This window comes from Struthio camelus, chromosome 1, assembly GCF_040807025.1.
Source record: "Struthio camelus isolate bStrCam1 chromosome 1, bStrCam1.hap1, whole genome shotgun sequence".
Taxonomy (NCBI): Eukaryota; Metazoa; Chordata; class Aves; order Struthioniformes; family Struthionidae; genus Struthio; species Struthio camelus.
The window spans coordinates 215,588,382-215,610,715 of NC_090942.1; the positions used below are offsets into that span (position 1 = coordinate 215,588,382).

Consider the following 22,334-nt stretch of genomic DNA (forward strand, 5'->3'; position numbering starts at 1 on the left):
TAAAAGCACTGCAGTATTTCACTATTTGAGCCTCTGCTTCCCATCACTCTTTTGAGTCTCTGTCAGTATTCTTCTCTGCAAAATATAAGCAGAAGCTAGATGTGATTAGACAGATGTGATCAAAAAATAGTGATGCCACATCAGGTGATAGGGAACTCTGCCATTTTAGTCACATGAGGCCCAATTATCTGGCCACATGGCAAGGGAGAGCTGCAGGCATGAGACTTTCCACTGCCCTAACGACTGCTAATGTGGCTTTTTCTCTGTTAAAAGAAAACACTCTGCAGTGTTCGTCGACAGCGTACAATTACATGGAAAAGGGCAGAGCTGAAGTTGTCCGTTCATCACAGTTTTGCATTATCTCTTCATTCACCTTGTACTATGACGTTATATTTTGAACAAATATGTGCAATTTAAATGCTCACTCACACTCCATGCATTCATCGATGACAGAATACTACTTCTTTCGTTTCTCCGGGTCGCTTACTAACAACAACAAACAAAAAGTGATTATTTTTCAAGCAGCAACTGTTTATTGGGAAAAACATTAGGACTTTATTTCTTTCTTTCTTACATATACTTGATTTGAATAAAAATAATTTAAAATGTTTTATTTTTTATATTACATGAAAATAACTGGAAACAAGGCTTTTGGAAACAAGAACACTTAGACAAAACTGTTGTTTAGCTGCTGAGATGTAGTACTTGCACATTTTAACTCAAATAGAGAAACAATCACAATTGTCATTCCAGTGAAGAAAATTAATCCATTTATAAAATATTTTGAAGTTTGAGAATGGCATATAGTTACACTAGAAAGTATTCATAATATAGTGCGTGAGTTCTAACACATTTCCTAAAATATATACTTCTTGGACTTTACAAGGTCAAATATTTTAGACCATGTTCCAGTGGAAAAACACTACAAACGTATTATAATCCTTTTAAGGTCCTTATGGAATTAACTTCTACTTCCTTTTGAGGAATTTTAATTTAATATCTCAAGCGATAAAATATTGCATACAAACAAGCTTGCAAAAGCTTATTCGCACTAACTTGGACAACTGCTATTTTAACAAAGGATAAAGCACCTCTCGTAACAATGATAAAGCATCACTGTTACAGTAGCTCATGAAGCGGCAGGTTTTGTGCACAGACTGGTACAATTTTCATGACATCTCTGTAAATCTGATAAAAATTACTGCACGTTCAGTAATAAGAAATTAAACTAATGGGAATTAAAATACGCTTAAGGCTGGGGTGGATTACAGTTACAAGACAAAGATTCCATTAAGTAATCCAATTCACATTATCTGACTAAAACTTCCAGTATAGAGACTGTTTTCTTCTTTTCCTTTTTAAAATATATGCGACCTACTGTAATTTCTATTCCCAGGCTTACCATGTGTCTTTTCAGTTGAATGTGAGTATAGTTCAGCTTTTCATTAAGATGCTAGGGAAATGAACATCATTCAGCATGACCTGAATGGATTTTATTAAAAAACAAAAAAACAAACCAAACCCAACCCAACCCCAGAAGGTAATTAGCATGCCAAGGTCTCACTTTAGTGCACAAAACTATTATCTGTAGAAATACGCAGGGTAAAAATGAGATGGAACTTGAGTAGGTATTTATTTGCACTGAGTACCATATTAAATTTAATGTAATTGTCACAGTCATGGCTGTCTGACAGACCAACGGAAAACCATTCTGCACCGAGCACAAGGAAAAAATACTATTAATACGACTGTCAAAACTGTTTTCTCGTTAACAGCTGAACCTCAGGGGCCGGTTCCCTTTTAAAGGCCACTGGAAACGCTGGCTGACAAACAAGCCAATCCCGTCTAAAAAGACACTGTCGAGCCCTTTAAAAATAAACATTTAATTTCAGTATATTTTGGGGAATTTTTTTTGCATTGTTCTTGGCTTATTTTTGTAACTGTCTGCTGTTTCCAGCGCCGTCTCAGAGGCTGAAACGGTTTATTCCTTCCTCCGCCTGTTTTGTCATCTTCCACTTGGCAGATGCTACCTACCACACCCGGCTGTTCCTTACGGCGCCCACGGCACTGCCCTTGCCTTCTTATGTTTCCTTGTCCGTTATCCGTATCATCAGTGGAATTTTCAGACCTGGAATGTGATTTAGGAACGAATACGCGTTTTCTTTTACGAAGGAATGCCTGCTTTTGCCACCGCAGCCAGGTGAAAATATTGTCATTTTAAATAGGGTGGGCAGTGGCTCTTCTGAGAAAAATCAGTGATGCAATTTAGAAAGTCGAGGAGACGCTTCCACCAGACTGCAGTAGTTTTAAGATCAGGTAAAATTCTGGATCTAAACTACGCAATATGTCTTCCTTTCTAAATTCAGAATTACTTTTAGTTTGACAAAGAAATATTCTACTGGTATGAGATACAGGGTTCTCGAAATTATTATGCATATTTATGTCTTACATACGTTTTACTTTTCTCTAGACATATTACTCACTGATTTAATTCACTCAGGAATCTACCGTACTGTCAACCAACTACAGTAATCCAGAAATATTTTTTGTGTATGGAAGGGGCTTAATCATTAAGCCGCACCTTCCTACAAAGCTTCAGTGTTTTTGATTGGTAAAAAGTATTTCTCATTGAAATAACACTGAAGTGGAGCCCAAGCCCTCCTCCACATACATGACTGTTAAGTTAATTAACTTTTCAGGACAAAATGCTGATCACAGTTAATGACAAGATACACTATATCATTTTCAAGACAGCTCAAGCGGTAGCTCTGGTGGTACAACAGTGTATCTTGGGTCAAGCCTAGGTGTGAAATCCTTGAAGTTCTTAGAGGCTTCAGTACCAAATACATCTAACACTTTCCTATTCATGAGAGCAAACCTGAAAAAGAAACAGACATGAGAAAGTGAACAAATTGTTAATTTATTTATAAATAAAAAATGCTACTATTAGAATGATTTCATTACACGAAAGACTATCCCTATCTGTGAAATACAGGCTTCAGCTAGCACTGTTTATTGACTAACTTTTTTATCATGGGCAATATAAATTAAAAAATGTATACTGGACAAATATGATTAATAATGATTTCTGTAGATGTGCTTTATATAATAAAACTTGTGGAAAAGGGGAAGCAGAGAGTCCCATTCTACTTTTATTGTCATCAAAAAACTCCAAACGAAATATACTACTCTTCTTTCCTACCCCAGCACAGAGCAAACTCTGGCCACGTCTGCCTATGATTGTATGACAATTTTATGGGTGTTGCAACTTTTTTATTTCTTTACTTTTCAAAATTGTTGAGCAAAAGCCCTACAAAATGTCCAAAGAAACTGACCTCAGAGAAAGTCCAACTGACGTGGAGAAAGTATTAAAGTTACTACTACCGAAATTTGTTTAAAATAAAATAAATGAGCGGCAAGTCACAGAATTTCTTTCTCCCCTTCTCTTTCAACTAAAGCAATCTTAGGATTAGCACACGAGGGAAAAATGCAGCCAAAATTGGACATCCGCAGTGACACCATCCCCCGTGTCATGTCTGTACAGCCTCAGAGGGTGCCTGCACATTGCCTCCAGACATCCCAAGGAAAGCTTTCCACTATGTCTAGTAACATATCAAGTCAGCTAATGTCCAGCTAACAGTGTATCATGCCATGGGGTGTGCAGGTTCAATATGCTCCAGGAACTGGCCTCTGAGTTCACTTTTATTTTTATGGTCTGGACAGAAAGAGAATCTAGTCTTAAAACTGCTCTTCAAATTACAGTGGGTCATATCTAAAGCACAGAAGGGAATTCCCTGGCTCCCTGTAATGGACTTCATTCAAAAACTGATCAAAATCAAGATTTGGATGCCGTCTTCTGCCTTATTGTACATCAGTATAATAATGTACACTTTACTAAAATAAATTAATTACACTGAAATCTAGTTTAAAAGGTAAGCATTTTAGATCCCCTCAGCAAATAAGAATAAATTATATTCAATAAGATATCACAGCCTAAGTCTACGGTTATAAGTGAAAATCTTTTATTTTCTGAGAAAAAAACTCCTTTCCCAACCAAAACAGATGTTCTATAAAAAACTGTTGAATCTTCAAAGGAATTTTCGTGAGAAATATTCTATTAATACTTTTAAACACACAGTAATATAATGTTGCAAATCACTGCACAACACTGATTTCTTTGACTTGTCTATTTGTTTACTTGATACTTCACATACCACTGAAATCTCAAAGTATTCTACCTTTCCAAGTGAACTGAAGAAAATGATTTAGAAAGTTGAATGTGACCAATGGTATGTTTACACAAGTCGTAACATACCCTTGTTTACGTACCTGCCTTTTGTTAGTCGTAAAAGAAATTTCCAGTATGAAGGTCTCAGGTTCTGAACTTCCATCACAGCCTGCAAGGAGAAAACTCTGTAAGCACCAGCTGCACTGGGTTAGGCAAAAAGGTCCATCTTGTGTATTGTCTTGCCTCAAACAGTAACCATTAAAGGATGGGTAGGGTGGAATAAATATATTTAAAAAAAAAAAATCCTCTCATGATTCACGGACTGAAAGCAACTGTGATCACTTGTCAATGTACAGCACTCTCAGTAAATAAAGCTGTCACAGCTGAATTCAATGCTTTATGTGACTAACACCCAGCAGAGAACGACATTTCCAGAAGACTGTCTTTCAAGAGTGGTGGTAACTAGATCCTATTGTTGTGCAGGAAAAAAAAAAATCTTTATTATTCCTATGCACACTGTTTTGAATTTGTGGATGCCAAACTTCTGCTATTTTATCCTCCACTCATTCTGCATTGTGTGATCTATCATTCTGTGTAGTCATTTTTACACTTTACTAAACCAAATAACGTTAGATAACCAAACCCTTTCTCTTCTCTCCAAGTCTCTTATGAACACGGTGAAGAGCAAACACCTCAGCACAGATCCATTTGACAATTTCCTCCTCTTTCCCCTCTACTAAAACTAGCAATTTATTTCTAGTTTTAGATTCCTATGTTCCAATTCATTATTAAGCAATGAAAAAAACCCTTCCCACTCTTCTCATGATAACTCAATTTCCTTTTAAGCTTCATGTGATGGATCTTGCCAATAGCATTTTGGAGATCTCAACACCGCACTGCTTCACATATACACACACATGCCATGCACATCAGTTCATTCTGACGTTAGAATAAGAGTTATTCGCAAATACGTGGGAGGGAGGAAGACGAGGAACATTGCAGCTGCTTTCCCTTATGCACAGGACAACAGAAGCCTTGTTCAGGGTCATTTTATATTCTCTTTATTGAGAGGAAAAAAAAAATTCATTATGGAATAAAAAAGGTCCACAAAACATTCAATGGGACATTTAGGCAGAAGAATAAGAAAGGATGGGATGCAGTGGAATAAGGTAGAGTAATTTAGTTACCACTGTAAAGGAGCTTTTACAGCTGACACAGCAGATGGGAAAGGGACTAAGGATGAAGACATGCGACGGAATTGGAAAGGGCAAAAGACAAAAACTACAGCTTGTTTCAAATGCAAAACTTTAGATTTCCCTGCTAAATTCTCCAGATTATTTCAAATATGCACTCTTAAATTAAGTTGGCTGAGAGTGAAATTTTCAAATTGACCAGAAAAAAGTAACATATTTCAGTTCCTTGACCAAAAAAATATATATACATAAAAGTCCCTACATTTACATCCATATTTTGGGTCACTGCATTTTGAGATCCTTTCCAAAGAAGACCATATTCAGTTATAAGTGTATGAAAAATCTGAGTCATAGAAATAACCTTCCCCACACAGTAACACTCAAAAACAGGATGCAGGAGTCTTGATTCACAGCGTCTTGCTTAAATCACTACATCATACCGTCTTTTCTATATCTTTACATTCCTCATTTCATTCAATATATGACTTGAACTAAAATAACTTTATCTTCTGTTAGAAGGCAACATACTTACTGCCTGAAAGCATATTGATGTGGAAATGGCATAGATGATGCTGTCTGCATGAGGAAAATAGGGAACTTTCCCTGCTTCAATGCCTTTGAAGTAAATAGTCTGTGAAAGTAAACAAAACAAGCTGAATGAAACAAAATAGAGAAACAAATTACAAGTACTTTTTTTTTTTTTATCATATTGCCTTTTTCAAAGCAACATGCCAACATTGCTAGTACATGCTCGTGTCTCTGTATTAGGTTCATGTTGCAAATGTGATATTGATTGAGCTAGCTTAAAGAACTTATTCAAGATCCTAGAGTAAGTGCCTGTAAATGCACAGAAAAGGACTTAGCAAAAGCTTGGCTCTTAAAAGGGTAGTATAGAACTTAAAGATCAAAAAGAGAAAGTTTGCTATGTTATACCCTTCATTTTAAAAAAGGAAAAGAATAGTGCAACAACTAGCCCAACAAAGTGAATATTCACTGTTCTTCAACAGCTTGAAATCACATACTTTTCTTTCTGAGAAAACATGTACAGTTTATTTTCCTGAGCACAGCTTGACCTTCCAAAGCAGCATACGCCTCTTTGGTCAGTTACCCTTGGCTTGCGTAAGATGATAAAAGTAGTAAAAAAAAAGTAAAAAAAAAAAAAGTAAAAAAAAAAAAAGAACACAGAGCACTTTTACTATTTCACTGCAGCCACAATGTCTCAAAGTCCAGAGAAAACCATCAGTGATACAAGATAAAAAATTTTTTTAAACAAGTGATGTTCTAAAAGTCAATAGGGATAACTCAGAGTTGCTTTTACATAATCGTTATGGGAACAACCTTCAAAACATGCACTAGGATTACAAACAACAAGAAAAAATAGAGTATATCTTCCCTTTTTTATGTCTAATTTTCTGTTTGTTTGTTTTTTATTTAACATTCCTTTTTTAACTTCTTTAAAATGAATTAAGTGCTGGTAGTAGAAGTGGATAAATAACACGAAGGAATGAAGTCCTACAGTTCAGTAGGAGAAAGCTTGGTGATTCAGGGATGAAGCACAATAAGAAAGCAGTGTCAGCTTATTCCAGTGGTGCTGCTGGGGAAACAGCCAGGCCTAAGTCCTGATTTCACGGAAAAATCAGTGAGAAACCATAGATAATCAACATATCCAAAAACTACAAACATTATTAAATTTTATTTTTTTCTTGGTTCCTAGTTTTAACCAGTTCATAGAAATAAGGGAGAACAGATTTTTGAATTTGGAAGTTGGGTAGTTTGATTGAAATTCTCTTCAAAGCTGGGCATTCAATCAGTTAACTATACTAACAAACAACTGCAGCTATAGACTAAAACCTAAGCTATTTTGAGTTATCTTAGATTGCTGAATGCCAAAGTTAGGGAACAAAGGCAGGAAGTTAAGCTGTAGCTTTTGGCAATAAATCTGCAATTAAGGGCTAGTTCTATGTTTCTGGCAGAATGGACAAAATGCACTTTCTCAGAACTTTCAGATTTAAAAATCTGCAAAAGCTACAAAGTAAAGGGCTATCCAAAAAGTAGACAGAGAAAATGTGATGGAGAAGATGCATGGAGACCAACGGATAAAGGATTTTTAAAGTGAGTCACAGAAAGGAGGTTAAGAAAGAAACGAGGCCACAGGATAGAACTGCTGTCTGGCACATACCTACTCAAATACACCACTACTGTACAATCCTGCATGACACAGGAATGTTCTGACAAAGCCTGTGAAGTTCACTGTTTTTTCTGTCTTGAAAAAATACCTGAAATAAAGAACTCTGGTACCAGGGTAATATCTTACCTCTACTAATTTGGAAGCCAGGTACATAGAGATAGTAGTACTTTTGTAAAACATCATAGAAATTCCCGCTAGAGCCCCTGTAACAATTAGAAAATAAAACTATTATTAACACTCAGATTTATTGCAGCTGTTGCACTATGTCTGCACAACAGACATTGCACACAATTACAGTTTTTGTTGCTACAACATATTTCAATGACGTTCCTATGCTGCTTATCACAGTATGGTTCATGTCATTCAGAAGAAAAATGGAATTTTGAAACTTTGAAACAAATCTGTGGTTCAGTGATCAGAAACACAAACTTAAATTTCTTCTCTCAGCCCACAAACAAGAGAGAACTTTTCAAAGGCTCCACAGCGTGACAGATGCACAAGCAGCAGGGGAGGACCTGCAACGTCGCACAAATTTCATGGCAAAAGGATCTTTCTTTGGATGCAGTGGAGCCCAACCTTACAAATGTATATTCTGTCACATGTGGAAGAGCCAGTATTAGAACCTCACGTGACTAGGGCTTGGAAAATAAAGGGTGGGTTAACATTTGCATGCACAGTAATTTGTTGTCCTTGAAGCTGAACATGAATGACAGATATATTAGACTAAATTTTCCTGACAATTTTAAATACAATTCTTTATTTGAAATCACTTGAAACACCACTGTTACTTTGATGCAGCCTTAAGGTACACAGTCCTATTTTCAACACAGAGGTCTGAAACAGGAATTGCAGGACACACATCCAACCTTGTGCTCAAGAGAAATATTTGCAGAACCCAGCAGAGTCAACATACACTTTTCATGGACTCACCAGCTACAAGTGCATGAAGCTCATCATCTAGGTTTCGTATCCAACGCAGAAAGCAACTAGTACCCTGTAGTGAACAGAGAGAAACATAGCCCTCGTTATTTCTCTTTCAGAATGCATAAACTGAAGAGAGCGCACTGTAAGGTAGCAATATAGCTCAGAGTATGAGTAAAGAATATAGTATGATAATATTTATAATCCACAGTACCTGAAACATTTTACAGTGTTTTAATTAACAGCATATACTGTTCCAAAACCAGAAAGCAGAACATTCTGATTCGAACAGGTCAATCAGACGTACCAATCTAATTCAAGCGTCATCAGAAAAGCTAATCTTGAATTTAGAAGATCTTCATCTGCTATAGTTGCTTGGACTCTTTCCCATGCCAAAGTCTGTTTTCCACTACACACAAAAAACCTTGAGGTTATTATATACATCCAATAAATTCTGGGACCAGGAAATCACATTAATCTAAAAAGTTAGAACTGTATATGATTGAAAGTCATACTAAAATCCAGAATAACCTGTTTGTTGACATATACAGCAATTCACAGCTTTTAAGGCCAGAATGGATATAATAATTGTGGCTTTGGCTGCATTAAAATACGTTTTGTGTGGATGACTGCAGGTTACCAAATGATCCAGACTGATCCATGTCTGTCACATCCTCCGTGTTATTTTTGTTAGCTGTTCTGGAAATCCACAGTTTGTCTACAAATTTTATCCCTGTTAAATTTCTATTTGCTTTCAAATGGCTTGAGGCTTGCTAAGTAGGGTTAGACCAAGTGCTGATGCCACTGGGACCACATTATACAACTCAAAACAATGGCCCACCGATGTCTACTTTGAGATATGTGAGTCAGTTCATTGTTAAACCACCTAATGCATGCTTTTCATAGAATCAAAGGATAATTTAGGTTGGAAGGGATCTCTGGAGATCATCTGGTCCCACCTCCTGCTTGAAGCAGGTCCTGTTAGAGTAGATTACCCAGGAACTTGCCCAGTTGAGTTCTGAGTATCTCCAAAGGTGGAGACTGCACAGCCTCTCTGGGCTACCTGTTCCAGTGTCTGGCCACACTCATATGAAAATCTATTCCTTTGTATCTAATCAGAAACCCCCTTATTTCAACTTGTGTCTATTGCCTTTCATCCTATTATGGTGCACCTCCAAAAAGAGTCTGTCCCTGCCTTCTCTATACCCCTTCCCATTAGATACAGACAGCAATAAAATCTCCCCTGAGCCTTTTCTTCTCCAGGCTAAAGAAATGCAGTTCTCCCAGCTTCTCCTTGCATATCATGTTATCCAGTGCCCTAAACATCTTGGTGCCCTCTGCTCCGGTATGTCAATGTCTTTCTTGTACAAGTGAGCCCAAAAATGGACACATTACAACAGATGTAGTCTCCCTTGTTATTTTACAGCATATATTTTTAATAATCAAATATTCTACAATGCCAGTAATACACTGCACCTCTGATAGTCAGCTTTATTACTCAGACTTGTAATCTTACATAAAAAAAGGAAACCAGGCTACCATCGCTGACTTATTTTCCATAAAACAATGTTTGCTGACATTAATTAACAATAAAGGAGAATTCAAAATATGAATATTGCAGCTACTATACTTCTACAAAGGCATTTCAGACTGCTTTTAGGGACAAGATGGACTTTTTAAAAGTGGTCCATAATGGAATTCCTCTGGGCCAAAACTGTAGCAAGCATTTCATTATCTGGCTGTGATGCACTGAACGATTCCTCTATATGCTTATCTCAAACTGAATAAAAAAATGTAATTCAACATAAGACCATGTAAGTTAGGGAATGCAAACAATAACAGAACGTACATACTTAATGAACTATAAATAAACGTTAGGGTACATGTCACCCTCATAAAATGAATATCCATAGAACTAAGTTATATTTTACAGTTGGAGTTTTTACAAGACTTCAAAGTCACCCTCATTTCAACATTTACAATTTAAATAATATTTTCTCTAAAGGAACCTTTCTTAAAGCGTGAACAAAAATCTAATTATTAAATAAACTCTGAACAGATCGTTCGCACATTGCCAACAAAAATTTTAAACTCAGTAACCTGACAATTTATCGTGTCTCAAGTTGACTGCAATTAAAGTGAAATTCTGTTTTGCTTAAAAATAAGACTTTTAAAATTTTGAATAGGTGTTATTTACCCTGAATAATACAAAATTACCTTAACTTTTGCAAGGAAGTAAAGTAGCAGTTGAAAAATATCAAGTTTGGTTAAGATTATAAAATTGCAGTAGCCACTTCAGCATTGCTGTATACAATACAATCTCCCTTAGAATACATGTTTTGTCAGATTCTATTTTGATATAAATAAAGATAATTCAATTAATTTTGACAAAGACTGTATTAATGTGCATCAGTTCACCAACTGTCATCTTATAATGGCAGAAAGGCAGATTTACAAGTGGTGAGTGCAAAGTCTCCTCAACTGTACATAATATATGTTCTACACTCTCCTGTTATTTAACATGAAGTTAGAGTTCCAGACATTTAAGGCAAAAAATCTGCAAACAGCTTCTTTACAGCAATCCCGCTGCTACTGCAGTCACTAGTTGTATCTGCGCTAAAACGGTTTTGTGCAATGGAAAGCCCCTTTGAAATCTGAATTCACTTTCTCTGCAACACTCCTTATCTCGTGATCTTGATATCATGCTGCAAAATCCATCTGCTTCATTGAGAAATGATTAAAAAAAAAGAACGCATCACGGAATAGAAGATCAGTTTGCTATTTATGATACTACAGTATTTTTCCATGACATTCTGTAGAATCCAGTAACAGTAATATTAAGTGGCTAGACCTTTTACCACTTTTTGATACTCTGAAAATTAGAAAAAAAAACAAAACACAGAGCATTCATCATTTCTGTATGTTATAAACTTACTTTGTATATACTGACAAAAGATCCCAGGAAAGCCCCGAGCTGGAAATTTTCCTTGTTGTAGAAGAGCGATAGGAGCCGGGAAGGTTCAGTAAACAGATGCCTGAACGTGGAAGGAATCCGAAGGCAGCACTGGATCAGGTAACCGATGCTAAACATTCTAACGAAGCCCTGGAGAGAACCGCAAGAAACCACAACTTCAGAAAAAGAGAAAGCAAAAACATAAGTTACAGAAGCACTGGTCACTTATTTTTGACCCTGAGCGTTTTAAAACCCACCCTGCAGCCGCTATGGAGAACACATCCCCATCCTCAAACTCAAACCCAGATTTTTCTTCCAAATTTCCCTGTAAAATAGCAAAGGCAATAAAATCCTAGACAACTGACTCTCCTTTAATTTATATAAATATTTGAAAGGCCTCAAAGGACACTGTTTTATCTTCTGCTCCAAAATTCTATCCTTCAAAATAATCCTGGTGGCTTAATTTCCAGGTTACCGCTCCCCTTTTTAACCACAAATGGGCCGATGAAGGAAAGTAATGTGGTGAGCGGGAAAAAAACCCCAAAACCCACAGTCAAATATCTGGAGGAAGCACTGAAGGAGGAAAAAGCCCAAACAAAATAAATTTCAGGAAGTGTGAGAATTAGGAATTGACACTGATGGCATGGCATACACTCACACACTCTCCCTCAGTCAAATTGGAGGCTTAGTGAAGTCTGCAGTAAGAAAACCAGCCAAACTGAAAGGGAGATTACGTGTAGAACTACCGAAAAAGGATAACATGCGTTCCAATGAATTTTTCCTGCTATTCCACCTTGGGTGCAGATCTGTTTTTTCACATCATGTCACAAGATCACATTCATGATTTAATACCAGATTATTCTCCCCAGTTTCTTATAACTTTCTCCAAAACTTCCTATCATTATTCTTACCTTATGGCTGAACTTCTCTGAGAGGTCTGAATAAAATTTATCCATTTTTTGGTTGGAAGATACCTCATTAATCTTTAAAAGCACCTTTTTTGATTTTCAACCTTTGTTTTGAATACAAACTTCACTGCTTCATTCACTGACATTCAGTCTGATGGCCAGAAATGGGGGAAAACACAGGACTCAAACGTTTACAGGGAATGTTTTCTCTCTGAAGGGTGCTGACCAAATATGAGCTTTCAGAAAATGGGAGACAAAGGTGTCCTGAAGTCACTGAACAGCAACCTCACTGGGCCAGACACCGAATAAGCACAAAGCACATGGAAAGTCTGCATCCCATAGACGTTATGCCCTGAAGAAAAGACATAGCCCAGGAATGAGAGAGCAAGTGGACTGAGACAGCGCTGCAAAGTTGAAAAAAACCCTAATTTGAAGCAGCAGTCCAAGTTTCACAAGCATACCCGATTATCAAACTGGTAACAGTTTGTAGATATTATTATCATAACCAGGAACCAAAAGAACCTAGGTTGCTGAGCGTTATCTAATGTATATAGCTGCACATACAAGGCTGACTTGCAATGACGGTTATAAGCATATGCCACCAAAAGGAAATATAATATAAAACTTAAGTTACTATGCAAAAATTATACAGAAACTTAACCAGGCAAGTCTCATATAATCTATACCTGCCCTCTGAATACTGTTGCCATTTAGTCCCTGAGCAGGCTCTTTCTATACTGAAGTTATGCTAACTTTGCTGATATCTTGTGTCCTATTAAAAAAAGATAAAATTCAAAGAGCTTTCAAAGTAGGCAAATTCTGAACAAAGTAATGGCAAATAAGGTGCTGGACGATTCCTCTCTCTGTCCCTGCACAAAACTATTTCGTTATTTTAATCCTGATTTTGTCAGGATTATAAATAAATATATGTCATCATACCTGCAACAGAAAGGTGATATAATTATCCTGAACTCTTTGTGAATGTTGCGTTATACATTCTCATCCTAATTCAACAGAAGACTTAAGCACTCTCTCTGAGATACCATCAACTTCAGTGCAGCTTACGCACACTGGAAGGCTAATATACTGCAGTGCAAAAAGACTTAACTAAAAGACAAAATAACTCTAAGCAACACAATATGATATACTACACACCTATACTAAAAATAACTGCTAGACCTCTCCTGATGCTAAATCTTAACCATAGCACTCTTGGCACGACATAAAAACCCACATATAAAATTTTAATTTAAAAAGTTATTTGTCAAAGTAAAAAATATAAGAAGCATCTGAAAATCCTCAAATCCAGCTACCCATTTTTGCTGTTCCGTAAGTTAAAAAATGAGGAAAATATTAAGAGATCAAGATCTTCTGGAGTTTCACCAACTCCTAAAAAAGGCATAGCAGGTGGTACCACCTGCGCCAGTCTAACTCTAGCCAAAACAATCTCCTCTATCCAGTATTCCTCTGAAAAAAAATGCGCTGATCGTATTATAAAACCGGCAGCCTAGGCCACTGGACACAGACAGCTCTTCCTGCGTGCAGCAACTGTGACCAATCTCTCATTACCCTAACTCCTTAAAATAAATTGACAGAGGAGTGAGTGCAGAAGCAGGCCCCAGTGTGCCAGATATGCACAGCTGTATGCACGCCACTGCAACGTCCCTCTGCCAAAACAGCACATTCCAGGTGCTTTATTTAGGGTGGAGTCGCAGGCGGGCTCAGTTGTGAAGTGCATCACATAGCTAAACGAGTTCCTTGCTCGCCAGTCCGTTCTTCCCACACGTTTTAGGCTATTCGTTTTCTTCAGCTAAACCAGAAGACTAGAAAACACTAACCCCCCGCTCCTAAATTGAGAAAATCTGTTTTCAAACTTGCCACATTTTCAATAGAAAAAGAATCAGTAACAGGATGCTTTCTCATTTCCTAAGTATATGTTTTTTCCGACTCAAGACGTTTACCCTGCCTTTGCCAGAGTTTGTCAATCCAACATCTTTTGCACTTACTTTAATACAATATGAGATGCAATTATCTTCATAGTGTTTACAGCATCGATGCCTAGGGCCATGTTTGCACCTGCAAAAAGCACAATGAAACACATATTAACTCATAGCTGTTTTCAGTGTAATCAACAGGAGACTTCATAAATTTTTCTTGCCTAAAAACACATAAAATGCTATTGTCCCACTATTCATTTTTCACATTACCTATTGGAGGGCACTGTGAACTTTTATAATGCCATAAAAGTGCAATAAAAACAAACAATACTTTAGTTGTACTGCAGAAATGTCTGGACACTTATTTTCATCCAACCTCTTTTCCTTTCAATGCTGCACCTATAAATACAAAATTAAACAACAAAACTTTCTGCTGTGGCCAACAGGGAAAAACCATGTCACATAACGCTAGTGGGACTACCCTTCTCAGTCTGTTTCCACTCCATGGTTCTGGAAGCGTATTTGAGCAAGTTTCCATTACTTGTGTCCTTATACCATTCACACCACTTTAGGGTTTATTGGAAGGTAATGTAGAAAATAAAAATGCAAAGAGATTTCCAGCAAGTCTTCTCTCTGTTATAATCATTTCACTTCTGGGCTAATACTCCTACTGTATAGATTTTTCTGTGGCTCTCACTTGGGACTGAGAATTTTGACCGTGAGCATATAGAAGAGATTGGTTTGCGATGGTGGGATGTGCGGATTGTACCGCTGTTAGCCCTGCATTATGCAGAATTAGAAGGAAGTAATGTCATAGCAGGTATGAACATTATATTTTGCTGTAGCCAAGTATTCAAGGTTTAACACAAAATAAATTACACAATTTATATACTGTGCCAAATATCGTAGAAGTTTTGAATCTTGTAGCATAAAGTCTAATGGCCATAAATCATCCATGAGGTCTGTTTATGTAGCAAAAATTGTAATGAGAACGTGATCAGGTTACAGGCATTTAGACTCAATTATATTGAAAAGAACCATATGGAAGAAAAACCTGTGAGAGCATAAGGACTGAAAATTGGAAGTTTTCTGAATATCTGAGGAGGGAGTTTCAAAATCTTAAAGGAAGAATACTCTTCTCCACCCTGACTCTCTTAGCCCCTTTAGGGTATTTAATGAATAGAGGGACTGTTAACTATCACTAATGAACTGAATAAGGGGAATTTAAGATAGAAAAGGTATAAAGAACTCAGCTAAAAGAAATTGCATGTAGCTGCAGCTGTCGTCTTCTGTTTGTAGATCTTTTGCTGCCAAATTCCATCTCTCCCTGAAAAGTTAATGCTAATTTCCCTCACATTTTTCATTTTTAAAATACAGCAAATCAGAGGAAGCAGCTATGTGATGCAGGCCATTTCATGTTTGTTCATTATCTGAGCATGTAATAAAAACCACTACTTTGAGAACACAATGCACTTCGAAGATTTATTTCTTTCCTGCATGTGAGTAGGTAAAGATCTGGTCATAAAACTGCTCCTGAAGAGGTCAATGGAAGTGAAGATTCACAGATGTGACATGATCAGACCCTTCTACTATTTCTTATCCCATCTTCCCTATAATGAACGCCTCCTCATGGTACACAACATGCATGAAGCAGATAAATCAAGCACAGCAGAAGTACCTCATCTGAGCACATTAGACTAAATAGCTGTATGATGTCCTTTCTTTAAGTTCACAATAAAACACAGTAAATTGGATTCGGTAGACAGAGCAGGAACCTCTCTTACTTAACTTCAGATGACCTGAGCTAGTTACATCGGGATCCTATAGTCAGTGCAGGGAAGTGGGCACTATTAGAAGCAAAAAATAATCATTTTACCAATTGCAGAAGAAGCTGCAGAGTAGCTACCCGCTTGAACAGCCTGTTTCTCTCCACTGACAGTAAGGGAAGCTTATCCCAGATTCAGTTGTAGCAGTCTAATGCAAATATATCTCCACCGTAGATAACCAGCTAATTGAGACCTGTCAAAGGTCACTCTTGCTACCAAATAACTATGGACAGACAACAAAGGCTTACTATGCACCTTCTCAAAACCTTTCTCTTTAGGCAAAAAGTCAAGGTTTGCAGTTAGAATTAATGTGTTTTAGCTGACTGCCTTGTATAGTTAGAAAACCAGGAAAGTTTTCAAAAACACAAGTGCCTCTTCACAATTGTCTAATCTTTGCTACTTCATCAATTGGAATAATAAAGGATATTACTTCATTACAAATAATGTTCTAAGTACTCAGATATCATGCCTACAGCAAAAATTCCACTATGGAGGTTAAAAAAAAAAAAAAAAAGATTAAGGTCCTTTAAGTCCTATCAGATAAAGACAAGAGGAAGCAACTAAAGGCTGATCTACAATTGCTGTGTCAAAACAAAGATAGATGTTACTCCTGAACAGCTTCACTTACAATGGGACTAGAAACCAAGTCTTCATCTACTCTTTGCCTCCAGCCATCATTTCAAAGAGAGGGCTGAACTACTAGCTTATACTCAGATGTGCAACTCAGACACCTAAATATAGGAGATGATTTCTGCATCTGAACTTCAGGTTCTACAGAGTGTCTATCTCAGGGCTGCAGTTTGGCATCTAAATCAAGAATCTCGGACACATTTCTTTTCTCAGTGGATCCAGTTAGCTGCCCTAGGCATCATCCAAACTGTGAGACAGGCACCTAAATTTCCTATTAAGGCAGACACTCAACAAACCCTTTATGCACTCATACTCTACCTTTAAGAAAAATTAATTGCCTAAGTTCAAGAGAACAATGAAGGAAAAGTCTATTTTACCTAGGAGACTCTGAATGCTCGCTCTTTCAGGCAGAAATTTATCTATATTCTAGGCCACGCTCACTAGTATTCCGGTCATCAATAAGCTAATAAACTAGATTCTGACCTTCTCTGGAGACACCAAGTTGCATGCTCAAGCCATCAAAACATTTTTTGGATCACAGCAGCATCAACACTCATCTTATGCACACTAGTGATTCAGAGTGTGCACCCAGCCAAAATTTTGATCCCTAGATTACTTGTGTTACCTTTCATCCACTGACTCTCTAAGCTAAAACACATAAACGATCCCGAAAAAAAAATGTGTTCTAGCACATAAGGAGAGATATCAGGCTCTGACTGCCAGTTTCACACGGGGGTTCACTTGATAGAGGCATCTGGGCTTGTGCAGAATAGACTCCCTCTTTGCTTTGGAAGTTCCTATTGCCTGAGGTACGATGCAGGCCAACTGTTACCCATCCTGCTCTTAGGTCGTTCTCTCTAATGCAATACACGGGTGCCTGCAAAGATGATGTAATGGTAAGGTGACCTACATAAGGAGCATTGCTGTATAGTTTTCCCTCCTTAAGACCACTGCTAGTGCCAGCAGAACCAGGCCATGAGCCAGTTTTGCTGAAAACTGCTGAAAAATCAAACACCGCTCTACCACTCAAAACTGACAGAAACTTGTACTCCCTTCTTAGAGAACCATGCACTGCAAGTCATACTGAAGCCCTGCTACGACACACAGGTCTTAAACTTTGCTCTCATTAGAGTTCATAATTTGTTATTGCCAGCTATCCACAAAAACAAAATGCCTATCTCTTAAATGCAAAGTCAAAGAATCATAAAACACTGTAACATACAGTCTAACAAAACACGAAAACAGGCTAAGTAAAAATGACTAATTATGCTTTGTTTTTGCTTTGTTTTCCTTTGACTCACACTTTGTCCATGAGTTTTTTTGTTAGAGCCAGTATGTTCATTGGCTGTGATATTTTTTCACAATGCTTTATCTTTCTATCTATTTTTGAAAATGCTGCCTCTGGTGAGAACGAATGACTGGGAATTTCTTCTTTCCCGACGATGAACCTGAAAGAAAAAAAAAAAAAAAGAATAAAACACCAGTTATGTAAGTACCTTACTCAAAAAGTACCTAAAGGTCTATACAAGTCTGTAAAGTCTTTAACATAAGCTTGAAGTTGCCCACAGGTCTGCAAAAGAAAACGCATCCTCAACAGGTGCCAAACCTTGTGTCTCTTCAAAAAGATCAACCCACCAACATATATTTAAACTTCAGCTATGGCCAACATTGCTGCCAGTAATTCTTTAAAACCAGTAAAAGAATGGTATTGGGGAAGTCCATCTCCAACAAAGGAAGAATACTGAATAAAAAAATAAAAAGGCACATATTTTAAGTTATTTGCAGCAAAAGGTGACACAAAGTTTGATAATCAAAGTTCAATACCTCTCTTGTAAAACCTTCTAAATGTCTTTTCTCCTACCAACAATATCAACTTTGTTTTGCTTGGCTTCGTCTTCAGCCTTCTTTCTTCACCGGTTGCTATTGTCTATGCACTGGTTTATCTTAACTAGTCTTGACATTAAGAGCAAAGAAGATCACTATGGCAAGATGTACCGTTTCCCAAGAGTTTGCCCTATAATCCAAGTAGTCTCGTTGAGGGTTGGTGAAGATATAAATTAATTTACGTCATTCAGCATGTGACAGAATGTCCCAGTAAACTGGTGGCTTCAGAAAGCACCGTTTATGCATGTTGCCATATGAGTGCTTCATGTCCAAATTTCTAAACTATGAACCGACTTATTTAACTATTGGCACCTTTTATCAAATTCCACGGCTGTTTCATGGCCGCAAACTCTCTAAAATACTTTCCACTATCAGCAACAGCAACTCTGTTTTGCTTGACCTCAGCTTCAGTCCTTTTCTTCACCTGTGAGCTGACACTGTCCATGCACTGGGCTATCTTAGTGATAGACAGGTGAGGGAATACGGTAAGGGAAAGACGAGAACAATGTGTGAAGACGTACTACCGACACAAGACACTAAGCCAGGGAAATTCTGTGTTACCACACAAACGAGTGAGTGACACCAGATCGAGTCCCACCACAAAATAAATTCTACGCAAGCCTGGATTACAACAAGGCACACAAGGTTTACAGGCTTTCTCAAGTGAATATGCTAAAACTCCATGCCTGATTTTGGTGCTGGTCACAGATCTACTAATGTATTCATTCAACTCTGGTAAATACTGCAGATAAACTCCAGGTCAAAATGCAGCAGCCATTTCCTTTCCAGAAGAATACTGGGAACCACGAACCCCAATTTTAGAAAATGGAAAGATTAATGTTCCTTCAAAAATGTATAACCATATGTCTGCATTTCCCTTCTATAATGGTCTCAAATATGAAAAGATCCCTTTCTTGCCAGCATATTATGCCTTTTTAAAAATATGCAGTATAGCCCAGAAGTTGGAAAAGTTTTACAACAGCACGCTTTTTTTTCTTAAGAAAACTCTGTTTTCACATAACGCAGCTTTCATTGTGCACAACTCCCCAAAATCATCACTTTAAGCTAGGTACTCAGAGAAACTATTTTCTTTACTTACTTCAGTGCAGAGTACGTAAACCCTTTCAAGCCATCTTTGCACCTGAAACATAAAAACAACAATCTTTTCTGTAACGGACTGCTTGCAAGGTAACGTGTTACACATTAAATATTATGCAGAAGGGCTCTGGAAGAACATCAGTTTCTCATTAATGGAAAACAGCAAGTCTGTAACAACTCCACAGCAATCCCCAACTTCAAGTTGTCATCACAGTCTTGGAACATCTTAGAAACAAAAGGTACATACAGCATATAAATGCCAGTGCCTCTCTCTTTTATCAACGGCAAGGGTGGAGAAATTCTTAAAGGACGGTGACAGAATCATTAGGGTGGCAATGGAAAATTTCACGTGACAAAGAATTGCTACTGTATGGAAAAGAAGTCATGATGAGTCTTCTGAAACATAAGGGTTACTGCAAGGAGAGAAAGGAAGACTGCACCTAGATTTAAAAAATACTCTATTGTAAAGAATTGCCGAGAACTGTTATTCTGATTTTGAGAAAAACTGTTCTACTTTGTACTGTGCTGATCCCTGCAATACCTCACTTTAAGAAAATTCTCAATCTGAAAGTCACAGTTGTTCAATCATGTAGCAGTTGTTCTGATTCTGAGCTTGATTGCATATACTCTTCCTTATATACTAGAGGGTGCCTTACGTGAACAACCACCACACTCTGGCTGTGAAAGCTTTAGTTTATTGACATTTTTCTGCACAGGATCCGATGAATGGGAGTGAAGCCTGCAGCTGCTGCAGATTCTTCCTGGAAGACTTCTCCCAGTACCAGGAGCATGTTGATAGGAAAGCAAAGAACAGATACTTGTTTTTTCTCCTCCCTTTTTCTCCTTACACGATTGCAAGGGGAACAGATCATGGTAAAAAATGCATTCCTGACACAATATATAGAACACAAAATAGTAGTTATCCTGATCATTGTTTCAAGAACACATTTACTCTAGGAGAAGACAGCACGGCAGTCGCAAAAGCTTCAGAAACAGGAGCGACCAAATCGAATCTTTTTCCTTCTGCCTACGTAGACCAAGACATTCCTGGAAAGTCTGTGTCTGCACCGTCCCAAGAGCACATGATATCATCTCCCAAAAGGCACCACATGTGGTTAGTGTGCGCTACTGACGGCTGTATGTATAAGAAGAAGGAAGAATATAATGAGATAGTGGCTCGTTTCCAGCTCAGGATTACTGATCATAGTGGCCTGGTGTGAGGCTTCAATCCTCCGGCTATGTTATGCAGATCGACTGTCATTCAAGCCGTTATTGGTGTGCGAGTGCCTGGGTTGCCTTCCCTTTCCACCTGAATGAGCCTCAACATGAGAAGGCAGAACACGCTCCTGGCTCCGAGGTACCTTCTGCTCATGGAAGAAGCCCACAGATCAAACATGTCTTGATTTGTCCCGCAAGGCAAGTGCCCCATGAGTTCCTGTTAAAATTTCACAATCCTAAATATCCTTGGGAAACGCTTCCCAAGGGTAAGGCCTTCAGCGCATATGCTTAAAAGGATTTATTTCTGCCACCACCTGCACAGTTCTAACTTAGTAGTTATATGGTTATATATACTAGTACTATACACTAACATAGTTATATATAGCACTAGAAAATTCATCCTAAAAAGAATTTCTCTTGTAAAACTACTGCACCTAAAATACTGACCATATTATATGTAGGATTCCTAGCAGTTCACTGTCTTGCACAAATAAAATTTTTTATTGTATCTTTAATTATTAAATTGTATCTTTAATTATTAAAGAACTTTGCAATCAAAGATCCATAAGCATTTCATTTTTCAGTGATTCTTCACCTGTGGAATAAAGAAGCTGAAAATTACCATACCGCTTTTGCAGAAAGATGGACTTAATCTCCAAATGAAATTAGCTTTACCGAAAAATCACAGAACAAATCACCGGCAAAACCAGAAACAGAACCCAAATGCACAGGGTTTACATATACACCCACTTCTACCCCCAGAACCACAGTCTAGTATCATGACTCCATTTTTAAATCTATAAGTGAATGCAAGTTAAACGCCCCTCTGAGTTAAGGGTTCTCTACATATTATTTCTGCAAGCCGTCAACTCAAGAATAGGTCCTTAGTTTCTACTTTTCTTTTTCATGGACCAGTACATTAAAACCATGTACCAAGCAAAGTATAAACCCATGTGTGTTTCTAGAATAATATTGAAATAGAAGAGCAATTACAGTATAAGCATAATTATGTTTTTGCCGTAATCATTCCAAGGCAATTGCAGTTTTAGTTTTAAGTGTTCAAACAATTATTCCATTATTGTACCACCAGATGTCCCTAATCAACTATTACTGAAAGACTGACCCGATATGACAGACTTCATGACTGACAACGTTCTATAATTCATTGGCTTCAAGTTCTCCTAAAGGAGATTGTCAGTCAAACAATTTCTTCACTAATACTGAAAATCACAAGAGATTTGAGTTACTCAAAGATAAAATAATATTCCAAATATCTATTCATTCCTCCAAGAAACAGGAGAAAGACTTCTAATACGTATTCCAGTTACATATCTCAAGTCATTTCTGTGC

The 22,334-nt window shown here is 37.5% G+C and overlaps 1 protein-coding gene across 3 annotated transcripts in view; it reads right to left on the minus strand.

Moving 5' to 3' along the window:
• Positions 1–510: 510 nt before the first annotated feature.
• The window catches only part of TMEM135 (transmembrane protein 135), a 186,688-nt gene continuing 164,864 nt past the window's right edge, over positions 511–22,334 (minus strand). For all 3 annotated transcript variants that reach the window (XM_068930540.1, XM_068930538.1, XM_068930541.1), the window contains 9 exons: positions 19,768–19,809; positions 18,086–18,232; positions 14,398–14,467; positions 11,466–11,633; positions 8,540–8,603; positions 7,736–7,812; positions 5,954–6,052; positions 4,330–4,397; positions 511–2,878 (listed from right to left, as the gene is read on the minus strand). In XM_068930540.1, coding sequence (XP_068786641.1) covers positions 2,746–2,878; positions 4,330–4,397; positions 5,954–6,052; positions 7,736–7,812; positions 8,540–8,603; positions 11,466–11,633; positions 14,398–14,467; positions 18,086–18,232; positions 19,768–19,809 — 868 coding nt within the window. In that variant the 3' untranslated portion in view covers positions 511–2,745. The remainder of the gene's footprint in view (positions 2,879–4,329; positions 4,398–5,953; positions 6,053–7,735; positions 7,813–8,539; positions 8,604–11,465; positions 11,634–14,397; positions 14,468–18,085; positions 18,233–19,767; positions 19,810–22,334) is intronic.